A 19,985-nucleotide genomic window follows, 5' to 3' on the forward strand; every position below is an offset into this window, starting at 1 on the left:
CTTCCAAATTCCATGGAGGAAAACCACAAAATGACTTTAAATGTTTCCTAAAACATTTATTTGTCCTCAACACAATGTGTAGTATATTTTATGCACCAGTTTATTTTTGTTTTTCTTGTAGGGTAGATTTCTTTATACCTGGTGTGCCCAAAGTGGGGGGCTTCTCAATCTGCTCCAGTCCAGGCCTTTTGGAAACAGAAGGAGTATTGGAATTAGCTGTAAAGTATAATCTTCACCCTCCAGCTCACTGGATTCACTCCCAGGTAATAACACCTTGTATAGGGTGCTGCAATATCAAAGAAAATGCAGCAGGTATTTATTTAGTTTATAAAACTTATGCTGTGAGATATACTCAACTGCCAAATTATTTTTATTGGCTCCACATGGTAAATGAATATTGTATAATCTTTGAAATTACATGAGTAAAACTTGCCAATAATACCTATTTCACTTCATAGAATTGGGGTTCCACTTCTCTGCAAGAAAATGACAGCAAATCTTCGTCTCATGTTAGACTGGCTTTCTACCTTAAAGGGCATGTAAAAGCAAAAAATTAAAATCCTATATTTACTTTCTTTAATGAAAACAATCCTATCTCCAATATACTTTAATTAACAAATGTGCACCGTTTTTATAAGAAACCTGACTGTATGCAGTGAAATTCTCCCTTCATTTACTGCTGTGGATAGGAATTGTCAGACGGCCCCTAACTGCTCTACAGGGAAACAATCATACTTATGAACAGCAGGGGGAGCCCCCGTCTTACTTCCCAGCCATGCAGAACTAAAGCAGCTTTGTTTGTTTCCCTGTTTTGATAATTTATGACGATCCCTAAGCAGCCCACACCACACTGAGCATGTGCGTAGTCTTGGTCTTGCAAAGATGTTTAACAAAGTTACAAGATGGTGACCCCCTATGGCCAATTTTGAAAGCATAAATCATTTGTTTGATTAGGCTTGTGGTGCAGTAAGTTCATGTTTATGTTTAATATTCAAAACGCAGCATATCTAGCCTTATTCTATTTTAGACTTTACTTTCCCTTTAACTTATCCTGGTGGAGATTTCTTACCTGCTACAGTAACTGTCAGCATTGCTCTAACTGCTTTAGGGCTATATTTGCCTATTGTATCAAACTCTTGTTCACCTTTGAGTTAACTTTCAGTATGACAGAGAGAGTAATATTGTAAGAAAATTTGCAATTTGTCTTCATTTTTTATTATTTGTGGTTTCTGAATTATTTCCCTTTTTTTTTCAGCAAATCTCCAGTTTGGAATTTCAGTTGTTATCTGGTTGCTAGGGTTGAAATTTCCTTAGTGACTTAGTGTTTTGAATGAGAGACTTGTATATGAAAAAGAGAGGACCTGAATCAAAAAACAAGAAATAAAAAGTAGCAATAACAATAAAATGGTAGCCTCACTGAGCAATAGTTTTTATGACTGCTGGGGTCAGTGACCCCCTTTTGAAGGTTAGAATAAGTCAGAAGAAGACAAATAATTAAAACACTATAAAAAATAAATAATGATGAATTATTGAAAAGTTGCTTAGAATGGGTAATTCTATAACTTACTTAAAGTTAACTTAAAGGTGAACCAGCCTTTAATGTTATCTGCAAACTAACCTCTGTAAATATCAATGGTGGATAATAAGTGTCCCATCATTAGAGAGAGCATTTTTTACATTCTATAGGAAAGGGAAATAGGACAGAAAGCCTTGTGTGTATGTCTGAGAGGGGCCCCACATTCTTATCTGTACTGTTACCTTCTCAGGCCAGGGCCCAGGCACACCATTCTGTGAAGATTTCTTTTGCCGATTAATGCAGTACAGAGGTTAATGCCTAGATGATAGCCTGGGATAATTAGAAACTGATGTGTTTATTATAAACTAGCTTAAAGTGCTATTACTAGTGGCAAAGGCATGGTTTCTATTAACTTTTTTTTTTATTTCAAGACTGTTGATGTGATCCTAGGCGAGCTGTTGGACTGTCCATGACCTTCCACTGGATACTACAGCTCTTATTGTGTTACATAACATTGTTACAGGGTGCAGCATGTGAATGAAAAATAAAGACGCAGCCCTGAAAATGCTGAGCAGCATGTTCTGTTCTTCATCAGAATTTTATCCAAGCCCTGGTCATGCTGCTTAAGACTGTAGACTGTAAAGCATTTTCTCATAGAGAAGCTGATCAAACACTGGGGATATGGAGCTGGAGACTGTAGTGTGTCTTTCCAGAGATCAATAAAGTAAAATCCGGTATATGATTTAGTTCCGATCTTGTTTGTTTTACAAGTGAAACGCAATGGTTGTTAAAGGGGTAGTAAACACTGCTACTCAACCAAATGTTCCTCAGTTGTTGCTGGACTACAAGTCCCAGAATAATTTAACATATAATGAAAGTTGAGGCATGTTGGGAGCTGTAGTCCAGCATCATCAGGATTGTATTCTTAAAGCAATATTGCACAATGAATCTTTTCCAAAACTTTTCCCTAAATCGACACAGCCAGCGACTGCTTTAAAATGCAAAAAATCCTCCAATTTGAACCACAGTTGACCTGTATTAATCTGGCTTCATGTTCTTTGTTCCTGCAACTGGAGTTGGAAGCTTAAAGCTGTTGGACTGTCCATGACCTTCCACTGGATATTACAGTACTTATTGTGTTACATAACGTTACAGGGAGCAGCATGTGAATGAAAAACATAGACCCGGCCCTGAAAATGCTGAGCAGCATGTTCTGTTCATTATCAAATGACTTTTATCCAAGCCCTTGTCATGCTGCTTAAGTAGACTGCAAAGTATTTCCACATTTCCTGCAACTGGAGTTGGAAGCGTAAAGCAGTTTCCCAGCACTGAACAAGTCTGTCCTTTATCCCCATGTCTGATTCCAGTGTAATATAATGAAGACAAAAATGACATTATTATCTCTATATGTAAGATAACAAGATGCCCGACATGGTGCTGGGAATCGGCATTCTTATTGGTCATTTCTTTTGCATTTATAATGACATGGGATGCACCGAATCCACTATTTTGGATTCATGAAGGATTCGGCCCGAGAACCGAATCCGAATCCTAATTTGCATATGCAAATTAGGGGTGGGAAGGGGAAAACATTTTTCCTTGCTTTGTGACAAAAAGTCACGCGATTTCCCTCTCCGCCCCTAATTTGCATATGCAAATTAGGATTCAGATTTGGTTTGGCCGGACAGAAGGATTCGGCCGAATCCTGCTGAAAAAGGCCGAATCCCGAACCGAATTCTGGATTTGGTGCATCCCTAATAATGACGTTTTTGATCAGTAGAATTCTCACTGGTGAAATTTCTTGCATCTATAATTACTTTTTTCAGAAAGCTATTGGGTGCTGTGGGACAGCTTTACGGCTGGGTTTAACAACCCCTTTAATAAATGTATCAAGGATATGTTTTTGAAAAATACTCTCTACCTTTTAGCTCTTTAGTTTGGATTAGACTGCAAATCTGTGTCAATCAGGGACCTTCCACCAATTTCTGTTGCTTATATGTACAAGTTCCCCATCAGTATGCTTGGGAATAAATTTAAATGATGAGTTTAAAAATAAGGGCATTTATACCCCTTTGACCAACATGAGTTCAATGAGTTTTTTTCTCTGTAATATGAACTTCTCTTTATCTGTAAGATACACACAGACACAACAAACTTTATAAGGGGATTCATTAAAATAATAGACAGAATACATGTCCAGTGCGCATTTCATTTTATTGTGCTCATGTTGGAAAACGGTGTATAAATGTGCCTCTTTAAATTGCTCAGTCTTTTTGTATTTATAATTACCAATAAATAATGATTCAAGAACCAGTACAAATATTTGCCTTTCTGACATTTCCATTCTGTCTTGCAGTGCGCTCTGGGATCAGAAGTTGCCATACGTGTGGGTGGGGAATTTTGCTTTGACCCTCAGCCTTCTGACCTTCCTTTGGATCTTGTTCTAATAGCCGGTGGAGTAGGAATCAATCCTTTATTTTCTATACTCCTACATGTGGCGGATCTTCACAAGACACGTGAAATTACTGGAAGAGGTTTACAAATGGGCAACGTGAAACTTTATTACTGTGCCAAAAATACTGGCGAGCTGTTATTCAAGGTAATGTTAGTCACTCGTTATGGAGGAACCTACTCATATACTCTATGGCAATAATCAGATGGGATTCTTTCTGCAAATGCTATATTTTAAATAGAGCTCTAAATTTCCAATTCTAAAGCTGTAACATATGTGTTATGAACCCTCAAACAACAATATAAGCCTTCTCATGTATCTTCTTTATGTTACTAGATTATACAAGACAGAGCACATTTGTACACACACATTATTTATCTAAAAAAAAAAACATTCATTTTAACAAATTGTGTAATACTTCTATGAGATCTTACCATTCTGCCAATTTCACCCCTTTCTTACTCAGTCTGTAAGCATATTACTCTATCATAGGTTTATAAATCAGTACTGGGTTTGCTTGCTGCTTTATTTAACCCCTCAATCCTCAATTAAATCAATTCAATTCCCTTACCTTTACTACTTGCAGTGCATTAATTTATTATACTGTATCTTATTCAACAGTATTCATTAGATTGTTAAATATCTGCAGTTGTGGAACAATCTTCTTATGTGGTCTTTAAAGTCCCAGCTTGCTGTGCATTCTCCTTGCACAATACGGACTTGATTAAAAAAAAAAAAAAAAAAAAAAAAAATATATATATATATATATATATATATATATATATATATATATATATATATATATATATATATATATATGCAATGGAAGGTTAGGGCACACACATAAGAAATTACATACCTGGGTGCAATACAGAGATTACAATATTCACTCACGAAAAATGCTGCTGCACACCAGGATTTATTGTGAAAAGTTAATCCTTTATTTGATCGACGTTTCGGTCCTCACCTTGGACCTTTATCAAGATACATCAGCAAACAAGTGAAAATAATTTATAGACTCACCCACCATACACCCACCACCAAACCACACCCCTGTTGCAGGTGTGTGTGTTAATCATTAAGTGAACCTTCATTCAAATGACATGTGATTTTCAAAAAGCTTTTTGGTCTGTAAAAGAATACAAAACACACAATATTATATAAATAGTATAAAGTGCAACCTATAAAACCATTAAAATGTTAAAAAACATATAAAATATGTCATATAAATGTTAAGAACAATCGCGGTGGCAATAAATATCTGAAAATAGGCTAGAACGTAAAACCTAACTTACATAATAACTTCTATGTCTATTGTTACTATCTGTTATCAAGAAAAGGAGAAAAAGAGCAATATTCATTTAATCCCCGTGGGGCCACAGTATCCAATGTTTTCATCCAATAAACTTCTTTTTGTAGTAACATACGATCCCAATCACCACCCCTCCTCGGTTCAGGTACTAAATCAATGCCCATAAATCTCAAAGTGGGCAATCTATGACCTTTCAACAAAAAATGTTTAGATGGACTATAATGATTATCGCAGGGAGGTCTTGAAACAATTGCATGATAAATCTGTATATTTGAAACTTGATAATAACCCTGTAACTAAGTATAAGGTTGAGATTGAACATGTCTTAAAATATGCCTTAAACCAAAAATGGATTACGGATAAGGAATTACGTTTTCTTGTACAGGATTATCCAATTTGTCCGGTTTTGTATTGCCTCCCAAAGGTCCATAAGGATGTGAACAATCCCCCTGGTAGACCTATAGTCTCCTCCAGGGGTGGTTTATTGCATCCTATTGGTCTGTTTTTGGATTATCATTTACAAGACACAGTACAGTCATTGCCCTGTTACCTTAAAGACACACAACATTTACTTAACATCTTATCTGATTTGGTTCTACCAGAGGAGCCTATTGTTTTAGCTACGCTTGACGTTTGTAGTTTGTACACCATAATCCCTCACCAGGAGGGTATGGAAGCAGTACGGTGGGCGTTACTTTACTCTGCTGTTTATGATGGTCCTCCCATTGATTTTATATGCCAGTTACTTGAATTAACTTTGAAATACAATTATTTTCGGTTTGAAAAACAGTATTATTTACAGAAGACGGGCACATCAATGGGTGCTTCGATGGCTCCGGCCTACGCTAATTGCTATATGGCCCATTATGAACAGCAGAACATTGTGACTTAAGTACAGTGACTCTATTTTACTATACAAACGTTTTATAGACGATATTTTTATCGTGTGGCGTGGGACTGAATCTGAGTTGTTAGACATGGTTGAACATCTTAATAAGCTTACTTGTCCGGTTAGATTGACAGTCACACATAGTACACAACAGATCCAATTTCTTGATGTAGAAATATACAGAAAGGACAGAGGATTAGGCTTTAGACTATATCGTAAGCCCACTGACAGAAACACCCTGTTGTATTCGACTAGTTTTCATCCACCCAATGCGAAGTCATCTGTACCATTCTCACAATTTCTCCGTACTATGCGGAATAATTCTGACGTTGATACATGTGAAATTCAATTGCAAGAAACCTTTGAACGCTTTAAACAGCGAGGGTATGACCATTTTGCTCTATCTAAGTCGTTGTCTCAAGCACGTGAATACATGAAATGTGAGGGCACTCAGCCAAAGAAAAAGGTTTCCACTACACAGGATCGTTTCATTTTGACGTCCTGTTATACATCAGGCTCCACCACAATTAAATCCATAGTGAACAAACATTGGCCCACCATACAGAGTGATAAAAAGTTGTCTAAGTCCCTGACAGGGAGACCAATGTGGGGTTTTAAGCGGGGCCCTAACTTAAGGGATTTACTAATGAAGACAGATCCAGTTAACTGTTATGATACAAACAATGGTGTTTTGAATAAGCTCAAAAAAGGCTGCTACAAATGTGCAGGGTGCACCACGTGTAGAAATATGACAGCAGGGAAAACCTTTCGCCATCCTCATTCCGGTAAAGAATTTCACATAAAACATCGTATCACTTGTACAACCACACATGTCATTTATATTATAACTTGCCCCTGTGGTTTAACATATGTGGGTAAAACTCAAAATACTTTGAGAGAGAGAATGGGTAATCATAGGTCCTCTATTAAAAGAGCATTTGAGTTGGGTTATTCAGATCTTCCCCTATCTAAACATTTTTTGTTGAAAGGTCATAGATTGCCCACTTTGAGATTTATGGGCATTGATTTAGTACCTGAACCGAGGAGGGGTGGTGATTGGGATCGTATGTTACTACAAAAAGAAGTTTATTGGATGAAAACATTGGATACTGTGGCCCCACGGGGATTAAATGAATATTGCTCTTTTTCTCCTTTTCTTGATAACAGATAGTAACAATAGACATAGAAGTTATTATGTAAGTTAGGTTTTACGTTCTAGCCTATTTTCAGATATTTATTGCCACCGCGATTGTTCTTAACATTTATATGACATATTTTATATGTTTTTTAACATTTTAATGGTTTTATAGGTTGCACTTTATACTATTTATATAATATTGTGTGTTTTGTATTCTTTTACAGACCAAAAAGCTTTTTGAAAATCACATGTCATTTGAATGAAGGTTCACTTAATGATTAACACACACACCTGCAACAGGGTGTGGTTTGGTGGTGGGTGTATGGTGGGTGAGTCTATAAATTATTTTCACTTGTTTGCTGATGTATCTTGATAAAGGTCCAAGGTGAGGACCGAAACGTCGATCAAATAAAGGATTAACTTTTCACAATAAATCCTGGTGTGCAGCAGCATTTTTCGTGAGTATATATATATATATATATATATATATATATATATTGTCCAGCCAATCCCCCCCCATTCGTAGCCAGGGTCACCCCTACAAATTAAAAACAAAAAAACTTTGGTGGTCAGTGGTCCCCCATAGAAGGTTTTTTTTGTTTTGTTTTTTTTTAAATGGTTTCAGGTTTTAATACTTAAAAAAGGTGTTCAGTGTAAGTTAACTTTAAACTTTGGCAGGCAGTCTTCTTCCTCCTTGGCAACAGCAGCTTCTTCATTTTCGTCTTCTGTTTGGCTTCCTTTTCTGTCCACTTCGGCAACTTCTTTTTTTGGCTCTTTTTGGCAGTCTTTTTGATGGCTTGTTACAGCTCCCTTCGATGGCGTGATTCGGGGTTCCCTGTGGCAGCCTTTTAATAGAGATCTAAACCCCCAAACGAATGAAAACCCCTACCCTCCATAGTCTCCCCCCCCACACAGGTGTTAATACCTTTAAATGTCCCTAAGTCTTTAATTATGCCTCGATGCAGAGTCACCGCATCGGAGCTCACGGGCAACATCTTCATCACCTCCGGAGTCTTCAGTAAGTTAGCAAAGTATTGGCACATATGCAGTTGTAGCAATTTTCCTGTCCCGAACAACTGCGTATGCGCAGACAGCCACAGAAAATTGCCAAAGGGACCCCGATGCGGTGAAGATGGCACCCGTGAGATCCGATGCGCTGACTCTGCATCGAGGGGTAATTAAAGACTAAGGGGGGGGCATTTACAGGTATAAACATCTGTGAGGGGGGGCTAAGGAGGGTAGGGAGTAGGGGTTTTCTTTAGTTGGGCGGTTTAGTTCTCCTTTAAACTTTAAAGGAGAACTAAACCCCACAATGTACAACAACCACTTTCAACTGCCCTCAGTCTGACCGCTTTTCGCACAGTGTACTACCAGTGCTCCTCTTCCCAATTCTAAGCTTAAAAAGCAGAGAAGTGCAGCAGAATCCCCCGGCGCCATCTTCTGTCCATTCGTATCCTCTTCAGGTCTGTTTACCGACACAGAGCCTGCAGGCACATGCGCAATTGAAGCAGATTCTTGACTAGCTCCAACTGTGCATGCAGTTTAGTTCTTTTTTTAAATGGAGCGGCCCATCAGGCATTTGCCTGAATGGGTTTTTTGCCGCAACATGCAGTTGCATTCATTTTAGTCAATCTGACACAATTGCAGTAGGTTCAGAGGAATTGCATCAAGAGCATTTCTCCTTTGCGACTGCAATGCCTCCGGAATTCTGGGAAAAGATGCTGCACTTTGGGAAAAAAACATACCATTGCACTTTGCACGCTCCACTTGCAGATGTTCATGCACTCTTGGTTCCAGCCATTGCCAAATGTACCTGAGGTGCCAGCCATTTGAAGCATCCCTTGTCCAATTGAAATATCACCTTAAAGGGGACCCGTCACCCAAAAAAATTATTCAAAATCCTATTTTATCACATTAGTCAAGCAAAATGAACTTTAATTACACTATATAAATTATTTGAATCTTGCTTCCTTCAGTCTGGGATTTCAAAATGATAGCAAGCAGGCAGCAGCCATTTTGTGGACACTGTTATTAAGACAAGGCTTGTATCATCTCAGAATCTTATTTGTGCACCAGAATAGGGGACCCGATGTCCATCCCGATGCCCTGGTTACACAATTAAATCGTAAAGAGAATGGGGGAATGTGGGGAGAGCAGTGACATCTAGGAAGTTGTGAATGGAAAGTGAAAGTAATTGTCTGCCCCGCCTCTATGCCACTGGCATAGAGGAGTGGCAGACAATTTTTGATTGACAGCTGAGATTTTTAAATGAGCTTACAACAGCTATGAATGCTTTAATAAAAAATAGAAATTGGATTTCATGTTTAGTTTGAAAAGGAATTTTATTATACAGATTTTTGTGTCTGGGTGACAGGTCCACTTTAAATGCTGTTAAATCCTACCAAAATGAGAGCATTGGTAAATGAAAAAAATAAATTACAATTTCTGTTGTGTGGCAGAGGATGCTGGGAGAGGACATGAACAAGACAGTCAATAGTATGAGGCCCCTGCTGTAACTTTCTGTAACACATTCCTGGCTAATTGCTTCTTCCGAAGGCAGGAGTTTGTATGTCTCTTTTGGAAAGGTGTCCTAAATGCATTTTGATTGATCTGTCCCTTCTTGTGTGAGAAAATGTTAAGTCTGGCCTGTCAGTGACACGCCGAGATTGCAGCCTGTCATCGCCGCCTTGGTGAATGTCATTCCAGAATAATTAGCATGTAATTCAGCATCTTGCTAAATATGAAAACCCAGATTTTGACAATTTTGTGAAAATTCATGCTGTTCTTCACGGCAAAGTGGTGCACGTAAATGACATTTCTACTTGTAAGTCAAAATGGAAATTATTGCTGAAATTCTTTGAACAAAATTTCCAAGTCTTAACACTGTGATTTTATATTTCTATATTTAGAGGTGACATTTTAGCCCTGAAAAGAAAGGCCCGCCGGTGTTTATTATCGGCACACACGCTTAGGCCGGCTGCTTGGTTTATTGTGAGTGTAAGTGGTGCCCAGTGGGAGAGCTAGAAGCCATGCCTGGGATAAATGGCCTGAACAAAAGCACACAAAATGCATTTTGCAGCTCATTTGGTGACTACATTCAGTTTGTCAGGATATGGGTTGCCTCTTCCGTCTTAACAGCTACACAGATGAGGAACACAACCGCTTTAATGCTTCTGAAATGCAAATGTGCACAAATAACACTACAGAGGTAAAGCAAGTGCTACAGGGTAAGCATTCTGGCTTGCAGGCCCTTTGTTTAAATATGACTTTTTACATACAAAAACATATTTCTGTGCATTCAATATTTGATAATAATCCCTCAAGCTAGTTTCACATTGTAAATTCCAGATGTTTGGCACATCATTTGTGTTTCTTTGCACAGTGTTGCCCTAAGCTCTTATCAAGCTTGTATGGCTTAGATCAGGGCTGTCTTGCTGGAGGCCCATGGGCTGGATGTTGATCTTCAAGGAATATTAAGCTCAAGAGTCTCTTCATTGTGTGACTTAGAGATATTGACAGTGGAAATTAAACTTTTTTAAAAAAAATTTATTTACATCTTTCATAACATTGTCTTTGCATGCTATTTTTCATTTTGTCACACAAAGTATTGGCCTGATGCTTTTATATTACCTATCTGATCCCCCATGTTCCTCTGAGGGACTGCCATATTTGTGCAGCAGTATTCCGTTGAGAAACTCTTGACAAGGTGGGAATGGACCGTTAGGTTGGCAAAACTGTCAGGTTTAAGGATTTACAGTAACATGACCTATAGGTAACTTGTGGAAGCCAATTTATTAAAGGTCACATTTTAGTGCTCTTGGAGCTTTTTGAAAGCATGATTAAACTCTGTTTCTACAAAACCACAAATGCCATAAAAGTTATTAAAAGATCCGTATATAAAAAGCACCAATGAAAAAAAAAAAACACTTAACGATCCTAGAATTTTTTTTGAATATCTCTAAAACCTTTGAAATTCAAGTTTTCCGGACAATTACTAGCGAAAAAAAATGTCAAAACCTCTTATAGTCTGAATGGTTAAAAAAAGGGTCTAATAGGATCAGCGCAGATCACATTGAATTCTATGGGACCTCAGATTAGGGGTTTTCTTGATTTTTACACTTAATGAATTTAGATTTTTAGAGTTTTAAATAATTTCTTTAAAAAGAACTTGAATTTGTATTGAAATATACGATTCGTGAAGAAAAAAAAAGGAAATCCGAATTTTAGTAAATTGGCCCCATATATCAGTATCACTTAAATTGTTTTATTATGATGATCAAGCTTTACATACATGGTATCTGCCCTCTGCATTAAAAGGTTAGGCAGCCTAGCTTAGGGAAATGGCACATTGGGCTACACCAGGGTTCATATATAAAGTTTGCGCAGCACATATTTATTTGCAAATGGTTGTATTGCCCATGCTTTTTCCTGAATGCTAAAATATTGCACTGCTGTGCCTGTCTTACCAGTTTTTGCAAAGTTTCATTGCAAATACATTTTTGCACATGGCTTCAAAATGAGACGGGTGTTTGCGTTCCACTGTGTGAGGTTGTTGTGTGCGAAAATAGTGTTGACAGTAACTTAAATTCATAATTTTCAAAACAGTTTTGCGAATATTTTCTTCCCCACCAAAGTTGTGGCGTAATTCAGAAGCAAAGTGTACAAATATAATTTCGCAATTTGCCATGTTTGCCATATTTAAAAAGCTCTTAGACATTCACAATTCTGTTTGCACTTATTCAGCTTTATAAATATAACCATGCGCAGGGCAAATATATTCACTGTACAAACCAATCTGCCCTGTGCGAAGTTTATAAATGAGCCCCACAACATGGTGCTAGGGCAGTCCCCCATGATGTAAATTGCCTGAAAAGAATGTATTTCAACACTTGTAAGTCAATAGTAGCCTAAAAAAATTCCTCTGTATGAATTTCCAGGATTGGTTATTGTAGGTGAAGCCAACCTTCAGCACTTCCCATTCAGTTGGCATTTGTATCATCATCATCACCACAGCCAGAAATGCTCACAATGCACAAACGAGCAAATGGGAATACACTGTATCCTTTTTTTGTTTAATCCTTTCCGTGTCAGGGTCCCTATAAGCTTATTGTATCTGTACAATGGTTAGTGGATTCTATGATGTGTGTGCCACTAAAAGGGGTAATCAGCCAACTAACTTTAATAACAAGACACATACAGAAACAGCTGGACATTCTATCTATGCTTCGCTCCTGTATTTACTTTTTCATTTTATGTTGTATGTTTGACATACAGCAGATTTGTGTCACATTTCTACAGGACCAGTATGATTGTACTCAAGTTTGTTTTTCCTTTCTCAGTTTATTAATTATGATCTATGATATTTTTCAGAGAAATATTCTTGATTTGGTGAACAGCTTTCCTGGAAAGGTCACATGCAGCTTTCATGTCACGCAGCAGAGTTCACCGATTTGTCGAGAGCTCCAGCCGTTTATCACTGGTGAGTCCTCCTTTCTGGAGACAGTTCAAGTATCTATCATGGGTAATGGGACATAGTGTTCAGGAATGCAAAAGGCCATCCAACTTGTGGAAAGAGCAGAATGCTGCTCAATTAATGGTTGAGGAGCATGGGATTATGTTTTTATATATATTTTTAACTATATTAAATACTTCTGGTATTTTAGGACAGGATCTCTTCCACACACTGCCATTATCTAAATGACTAATTGTTGCTTTAAAACCCTGCAGCCTGTAAAACCAAGACAAATGAAGCAATCATCATACAGTAATTTTTTTTTTATTCACCTCATTCACTATAGAATTTACTGGGCTATGTAGATTTCTGCTAGTAAAGTACCGTAGGCTTTTCTCTGCTTTTATTGTTCATACAAATGATTAGGATAGAGGGTTGTGATACACAGAGTATGCTGAGGGTTGGGTACACTGAGAATGCTAAGGGTTGGGGTACACTGATTATGCTGAGGGTTGGGGTACGTTGAGCATCCTGAGGGCTGGGGTACACTGAGCATCCCGAGGGCTGGGGTATACTGAGCTTCCTGAGGGGTGGGGTACACTGAATATGCTGAGTTTTGGGATAGAAGAGACCAGTGCCACTCCTTTAGGCAGCAACGTGCATCATTTTCCAGGAGCAGCAAAAAGTCATCTCTGATATATTTCAGAGCCAAAATTACATGTATTACAATCACTCTTACTGTACTAGTGATGTTGGCCGCCATAGGCAGTATGACCCAGTCATATGGCTTTAACAAAATACACATTTCACTGCCGACCAGTAAACCTTGCCATTCAGGAAAAAACTTGTTATTAAGATAATGCCTTTAAGGATTTGGTTGTTGACCTTTTTGGTTCATGGAGGTCTAACCATTAATCTCCCAGTAGCTCATAACAAGGCTACAGATATAGGGCAATATTGGTGTATCCGCTATTTATCCCTCGTCTCACTCAAGCTATGCTTTCATGTGTATCTAGTAGAGCAAATAGACTTTCTCCCCAAATTTCTCCTCACACCACTGTTCCTGGCCCACCATGGGGACTAGCTCCACAGTTTGAGAGCCACTGCAATAAGGCAAATGAGGCTGTATACTAGTGATGTGATTTTCCCGACCCACAGCCACACGCCCGACTTCCAGGTTCCTTTTATAGACCCACGCCACCCCGCCCTGCCGCTGATGCCACAAAAGGGTCGGAACGTGCAGGCGCGCGTCTATAAAAGTTCAAGTCGGCAGCTGCCATTTGTAAGGTCACGGGCGGGGAAAGCAGTCAGAAGAGCTTAACCCACACCCGCCCGCGACCCGGAAAGGGGGATGTGAGGTCTGCCTGAACCCGCCCGACCCGCGGGTATCGGGCTGGCCTGCACATCACTACTGTATACCCCTGTGTACAGTGTTTTTTTTTTTTTTTATATATATATATGGAATCGTGGATTTTAAGTTGCAGTAATGCAGGGATGCCTAAATGATGAGCATCATTTTGTAAAGTGTGGTTGGACAGGTCTGTAATTAAAGGGTTATAATAAAAAAAGCTTAGAATTCTGCGGGTTAACTCAAACAATGGCTCTGTTTGCTACTTTGCTGCCTTCTGATGCCTGCTGTGTAGCTCTTTTTATCCAAGTCCTTGTCACAGCACTGGAGGGTGTACACATTCCCAGCTTCTATTAAACCAATACAGGTACAGGATCAGTTACCCAGAAACCAGTTATCCAGAAAGCTCCAAACTACGGAAAGGCCATCTCCAATAAACTCAATTTTAATAATTAAAATTTAAAAAAAATATATATATTTTCCCTGTAATGCTAAAACAGTGCTTTGTACTTGATGCCAACTTAGATATAATAAATCCTTATTTAAGACAAAATTATCTTATTGGGTTTATTTAATGTTTAAAGAGGACATGTCAACCTAAAAAACTATTCCAAAGCTTATTTTATGATGTTAGGCAAAGAAAATAAACTTCACTTTCACTACATAAATACAACTACAATCTTGTTTCTTTTAGTCTTGCAATTCACAATTACAGCAAGCAGGCAGGCACCATTTTGTGGACAGTGTTATTAAGGCAAGATTTTCATCATGCCAAAATCTTTTTTAGGTGCGAGAATGGGGGGGGGGGACTTGATGCCCGTGCACTGGCTACACAATTAGATGGTGAGGAGGGAGGGGGATGTGGAGAGTTCAGTGATATCTAGGAAGTGCAGAATGGAAAGTGAAATACATTACCTAAGGCATAGAGGAGGGGCAGACAATGCATGATTGACAGCTAGGACTTTTAAACATGTTTATAACAGGTATGAATGCTTAATAAATAAAATAATTTTGGCTTCATGTTTAATTTGGAAGGACTTTTATTATATAGCTTTTCCTATCTTGTGTGACAGGTCCCATTTAAATGATTTTTAGCAGACCTAAGGTTCAGAGATCCAAATCACGGAAAGATCCCTGATCCAGAAAACCTCAGGTCCCAAGCATTTTTGGTAATGGATCCCATACCCATATTGCTTAAATGATTTGCATTGCATTAATAGCTGGTGCATACATTATGTACATTATTTAAGTCAATTGGGTTATACAAGGTCTCCCCTTTTTAGGGCTTTAATTTCAAGTAAGTAAATTAATATGTCTCAAAACTAAGGTAAATAAGGTCGTTTCAACCTTTAAGACTAAAATACTTCATCTTCAAGTAGAAGTTTAATGTGCTAGAAATATTCTAGAGCAAATACAGATCAGGAGTCTCCAAAGAGCGGCTCATCAGCTGCTGCAGAACTGCACTCAGAGAGCGTAACAGAGGAAAAATGACACTTGGAAATCTCAGATCCAGACTGTAGTCCTGATGAGAAGCAAACCTGCCTATAGTGGAGTTTCTGTACAGACTAAAACTATAGGTAACCTTTCATTTCCGCTTTCCCAACAAGAGGATTATTGAGTAACGCAGAGGGCAGCCCAGTAATATCTCACTGTAGTAGAAAACTAGATCCTTAGCTCATGAGAACGTTGGGGGAAGGAATATCAAACCTTATGACCAGCTTTGCCTTCACATAAACTGCACTTTTATGGGCTCATATGGTAGAGCTTTATTGGTTGCAGCCTGTTACGCTTTCTATAAAAATTTGCAAATCAGGTTAATAGACTCTACAAGTAAAGTGTCAGAGTAAAATTTATTTGGGAAAAAGCACGTTAAATTGCAGCCTCTTTTCAGCAGTAATTGGGTAGGATTGTTGTTCAGTGCCTTATTAAGAAGAGTGGCAGTACATCTCTTGAGACGAAAATATTTTTGTAACCACTAGGAGTTGGCATTTATACCCAACATGCTTTTAAATATCTCTGTAGGAGCATTTTAATGATGGAAGGCCATGAGCGTCGACTAAAAGCACACAGGCGTTTAACCGTTTCTGCTTATTCCATTGTACAGAGCACAAAATCATTCCTTAGGTTAATCTGAAGTGGAGGAAAGCCTATCAATTTTCATTTCTTTTCTGAAGATGACTTCAGCAATACTTCATAACAGAGGAGTTTAATAAGTGACATGATGAAATCTTTCAGCGGTTACATTATGTTACATTTTGTTCATTACACAAAAATTCTGTTTTAAACTTTAACAATAAGGGCCTTATTTAGATAAGTCCAAATTGAATCCGTACTTTAATCAAAAAAGTCTGACCAAACTAGAATCCACAATTGGACCTTATTTATTATTAAAAAATCGCAATTGAATCGTAACAGGGACCAACACGAAAAATCAAGCGTAAATCCGAATTATACGTTTTTTTTTTCTGAGTTTTTTCCCTGTCCCTATGGCAAATGCATATGAACGCAAAACTTACATAAATGCCAGTGTGTACCCCTATGGGCCTTAAAATCTTATTTTTATTTACCCTTTGTTTTGTCTCCAGAAATTTAAAGGGGTAGTAAACCCTGTTACTCTGCACTGCTACTCCGTTATTGACTGCAAGTCCCACAATAATGTAATATAATGAAGGTTGAGGCATGCTGGGAGCTGTAGTCCAGCAACATCAGAGTTGTATTCTTAAAGCAATATTACACAATAAGGCTTTTCCAAATCTCTAAAGCCTGTGACTGCTTTAAAATGCAAACTATCCTCCAATGAGAATCCCAGCTGGCTCCATGTTCTTTGTTCCTGCAACTGGAGTTAAAAGCATAAATCACAGTTTCCCAGCACTGAACAAGTCTGTCCTTTATCCCCATGTCTGATTCCAGTGTAATATAATGAAGACAAACATGACATAATTATCTCTATATGTAACATAACAGTAAGATGCCTGACATGGTGCTGGGAACCAGCATTCTCATTGGTCAGTTCCTTTGTATTTAAAATGACGTTTTTGATCAGTAGAATTCTCATTGGTGAAATTTCTTGAATCTATAATTCTTTTCGCAACGTCTATAAAAAAACTAGGGGGTGCTGTAAGACGGTGTTACGACTGGATTTAATGTGTTACTGACTTTGCTCTGGGATTCTGTCTTCTGTAGAATCTTTATCGTCCTTTGTTTGTCAGAAACGATGCTGCTTGCTAATTGAATTGTTTTTCCTTTTCATTTTATTAGAGGGAAGAATCACTGAAAAGGACCTGGCATCATATGTATCCACAGACCAGCTATGTTATATATGTGGACCTCCTCCTATGATCGAATCCATGTGCAAACAGCTACAAAGCCTTCATTTACCAAAGGAGCGGATTTTATTTGAAAAGTGGTGGTAGCAGCATATTGACAGAGGAATGTCTACGACTAAATTATCTCCAGTGTGCCCTCCTCTTCCTGTGGATTTGACTTCCTGACACACTTGTGATTTTTAGACATTTTTTTAAAGGCTGCATTTGATATCCGCGTAAAGGCATTACTCCAGTGGATGAAACACAATCAGATTTTAGTGTCTATTTTTATATATATTTTATATATATATTTAATTTAAACAAGGTTCATGTGTACTCTGCTTTTGTTTAGGCAGTAGTTCACTAACCTGTCCTGAGGGTCATTCTAACCGCAGATCTGGATATCTGCATAGCAACCCAGGCCTCAATCATTTTCATCAGTTGCCATAGAGAAATACTGTATGTAGTTGTAAGGATAGTTTCAAATCCTGTATAGATGACGGTTTGGAATCCACTGTGATAAAAAGAAAAAATAATCACTGTTAACATTTTTCATCATCTGCTACCAGTCTGAGCCTGCTTCCCATATACACACACAAGTTGACTTTTTTTGGGGGTTTATTTAATGCTTTGGGTATGGCAATGTTGATGCCTGCTGTTTCAGTCTGCAAATTCTCTAAGCCCTTAGGGCGCCATATACACAATAGAGACGAGGGAAAGAGTGTGTTGTGTAGAACAGGTATGGGATCCATTATCCAGAATTGCAGAAAGGCTTTCTCCCATAGACTCCATTTAAACCAAATAATGTAAATTATTAAAAAAAAATTCTCTGTAATAATAAAACAGTACCTTGCACTTGATCCCAACTAAGATATAATTAATCTGTATTAGCAGCAAAACCAGCCTATTAGATTTATTTAATGTTTACATGATTTTTTAGTAGACTTTAGATTTGAAGATCCAAATTATGGAAAGAATCATTATCCGAAAACCCCCATGTCCTGAGCCTTCTGGATAACAGGCCCCATATCTGTAACATGGGCAAAAAGCCTGGCAAATCCAAACAATTATAGTGTAGTATATAGTAGCTTTTGAAGACACATGGATTTATTGACTATATCAGGATCATCATTATTAATTTTTCTATTCATTACAAACAGAAGGAAATATTGCAGTATGCCAATATGAGAGAGGGATGTGCAAATATATGTGAATGTATTTATTACAGTTAGCTATAACAAGTACTTAGGAGTAAGACACCTGACAAACAGTAATCTCATGCATGAAACTGTAGTTGGTGCACAAAACAATCACAGATTTATCCAAAAAAAAGTTTTAAAAATTTCACCCGCATGAAAAGGACAGAGGTATCTTGGTGCTTCCCTCCTCACGAGTTTGATTGGAGGTGGTGAAACACATTAGAAGGCAGGAGCTCAGGGCCATGGAGCACTGTGGTACCTCTGTCATTTTGTTATGGTTACATTTTTAAAAAAAAAAAAATTATAAATCTACAATTGTTTGGAAGGCATACATTAGTGGTTTCTCCATAACTGGCATTTAAAGAAAGCAGCAAGACTTAAAGAATATTTAAAACCATTTTATACCCACAGATGAGTAATTTGGCTGATATTCACAAACAGTTGGTGCTTCTTTGCAGCAGTAGAGTATTAATATGTTTCTATGGTACCTTCAGAAGAAGTACAAGGACTGGGTCACAATCAATCAATACTACAGAGAACCCACGACTTTCATCATAATTCAGACAAAAGGTAGAAGGGTCCACTTACACTGTACTTCACCGAACAGCTGAATGGTAGAGAACCCAATTTATACTTAAGCCACTTCAAGCCCTCTTCTAATTAGAACTAATTAGCATAATAATACATAACTAGTCATTTTACTAGCTCCTCCTAATAGTGGAGGCATAGTGAGAAGACAAAACAGCCAATGTTTTAATTGCTGCCTTTGAAATGAAGTGTTTTATTTACAACCTTACAGTTTTGCTGCATTTCGTTCTGACTTGCTAAACAGGCTTTAACATCCACAATCTCATGCTATTGCTGTTTATATTAACAGAGGATTCATATACTGTTTATATACAGAGAAAGTTTTCCTACAATTATCTATTAGTCCAACTACACTGTGTCGGACATCTACTATAATAATCACACAAAAGCTTACTCTGAGTTAAGCTCTCAACTCTTTCACTCCCAGGGTCGGACTGGGCCGGCGGGACACCGGGATAAAACCCGGTGGGCCCCGGCCCTCATGAGCACCTGCAGGCAGTGGCGGAACTACCGGGGGAGCAGGGGGTGTGAGCTGGCCAGGGCCCGCACCCCCTCATTGCCCCCCGGAAGTCCGTTCACCATTGAAAATGTGGCCAAATGCGGCCGCGCGGAGGGGGGGCAGGTCCCCGGCTGCGCGTCACGCACCAGGGCCCGCCCCCCGAAACGAACGCTACTGCCTGCAGGCCCAGACCTTCTCCCCCAGCTGCTGCAAAAACTCTTTCTCCTGTGCCGCCACAGCGCTTGCTCCGTTCGTGCATGATTACAAGGATCCAAAATAGAAAATGG

The 19,985-nt window shown here is 38.4% G+C and overlaps 1 protein-coding gene across 2 annotated transcripts in view; it reads left to right on the plus strand.

The window, feature by feature from the left end:
- oxnad1.L (oxidoreductase NAD-binding domain containing 1 L homeolog) overlaps window positions 1-17,948 on the plus strand; it is a 35,453-nt gene extending 17,505 nt beyond the window's left edge. The window contains 4 exon segments of one of the 2 annotated variants that reach the window (NM_001086375.1): window positions 122-263; window positions 3,873-4,115; window positions 12,678-12,786; window positions 17,366-17,938. In NM_001086375.1, the coding sequence (NP_001079844.1) occupies window positions 122-263; window positions 3,873-4,115; window positions 12,678-12,786; window positions 17,366-17,520 (649 nt within the window). In that variant the 3' untranslated portion in view covers window positions 17,521-17,938. 2 annotated transcript variants of the gene reach the window in all.
- The last annotated feature ends 2,037 nt before the right edge of the window (window positions 17,949-19,985 follow it).

The sequence above is a fragment of the Xenopus laevis genome, chromosome 6L (genome assembly GCF_017654675.1).
Source record: "Xenopus laevis strain J_2021 chromosome 6L, Xenopus_laevis_v10.1, whole genome shotgun sequence".
NCBI classification, from domain to species: domain Eukaryota; kingdom Metazoa; phylum Chordata; class Amphibia; order Anura; family Pipidae; genus Xenopus; species Xenopus laevis.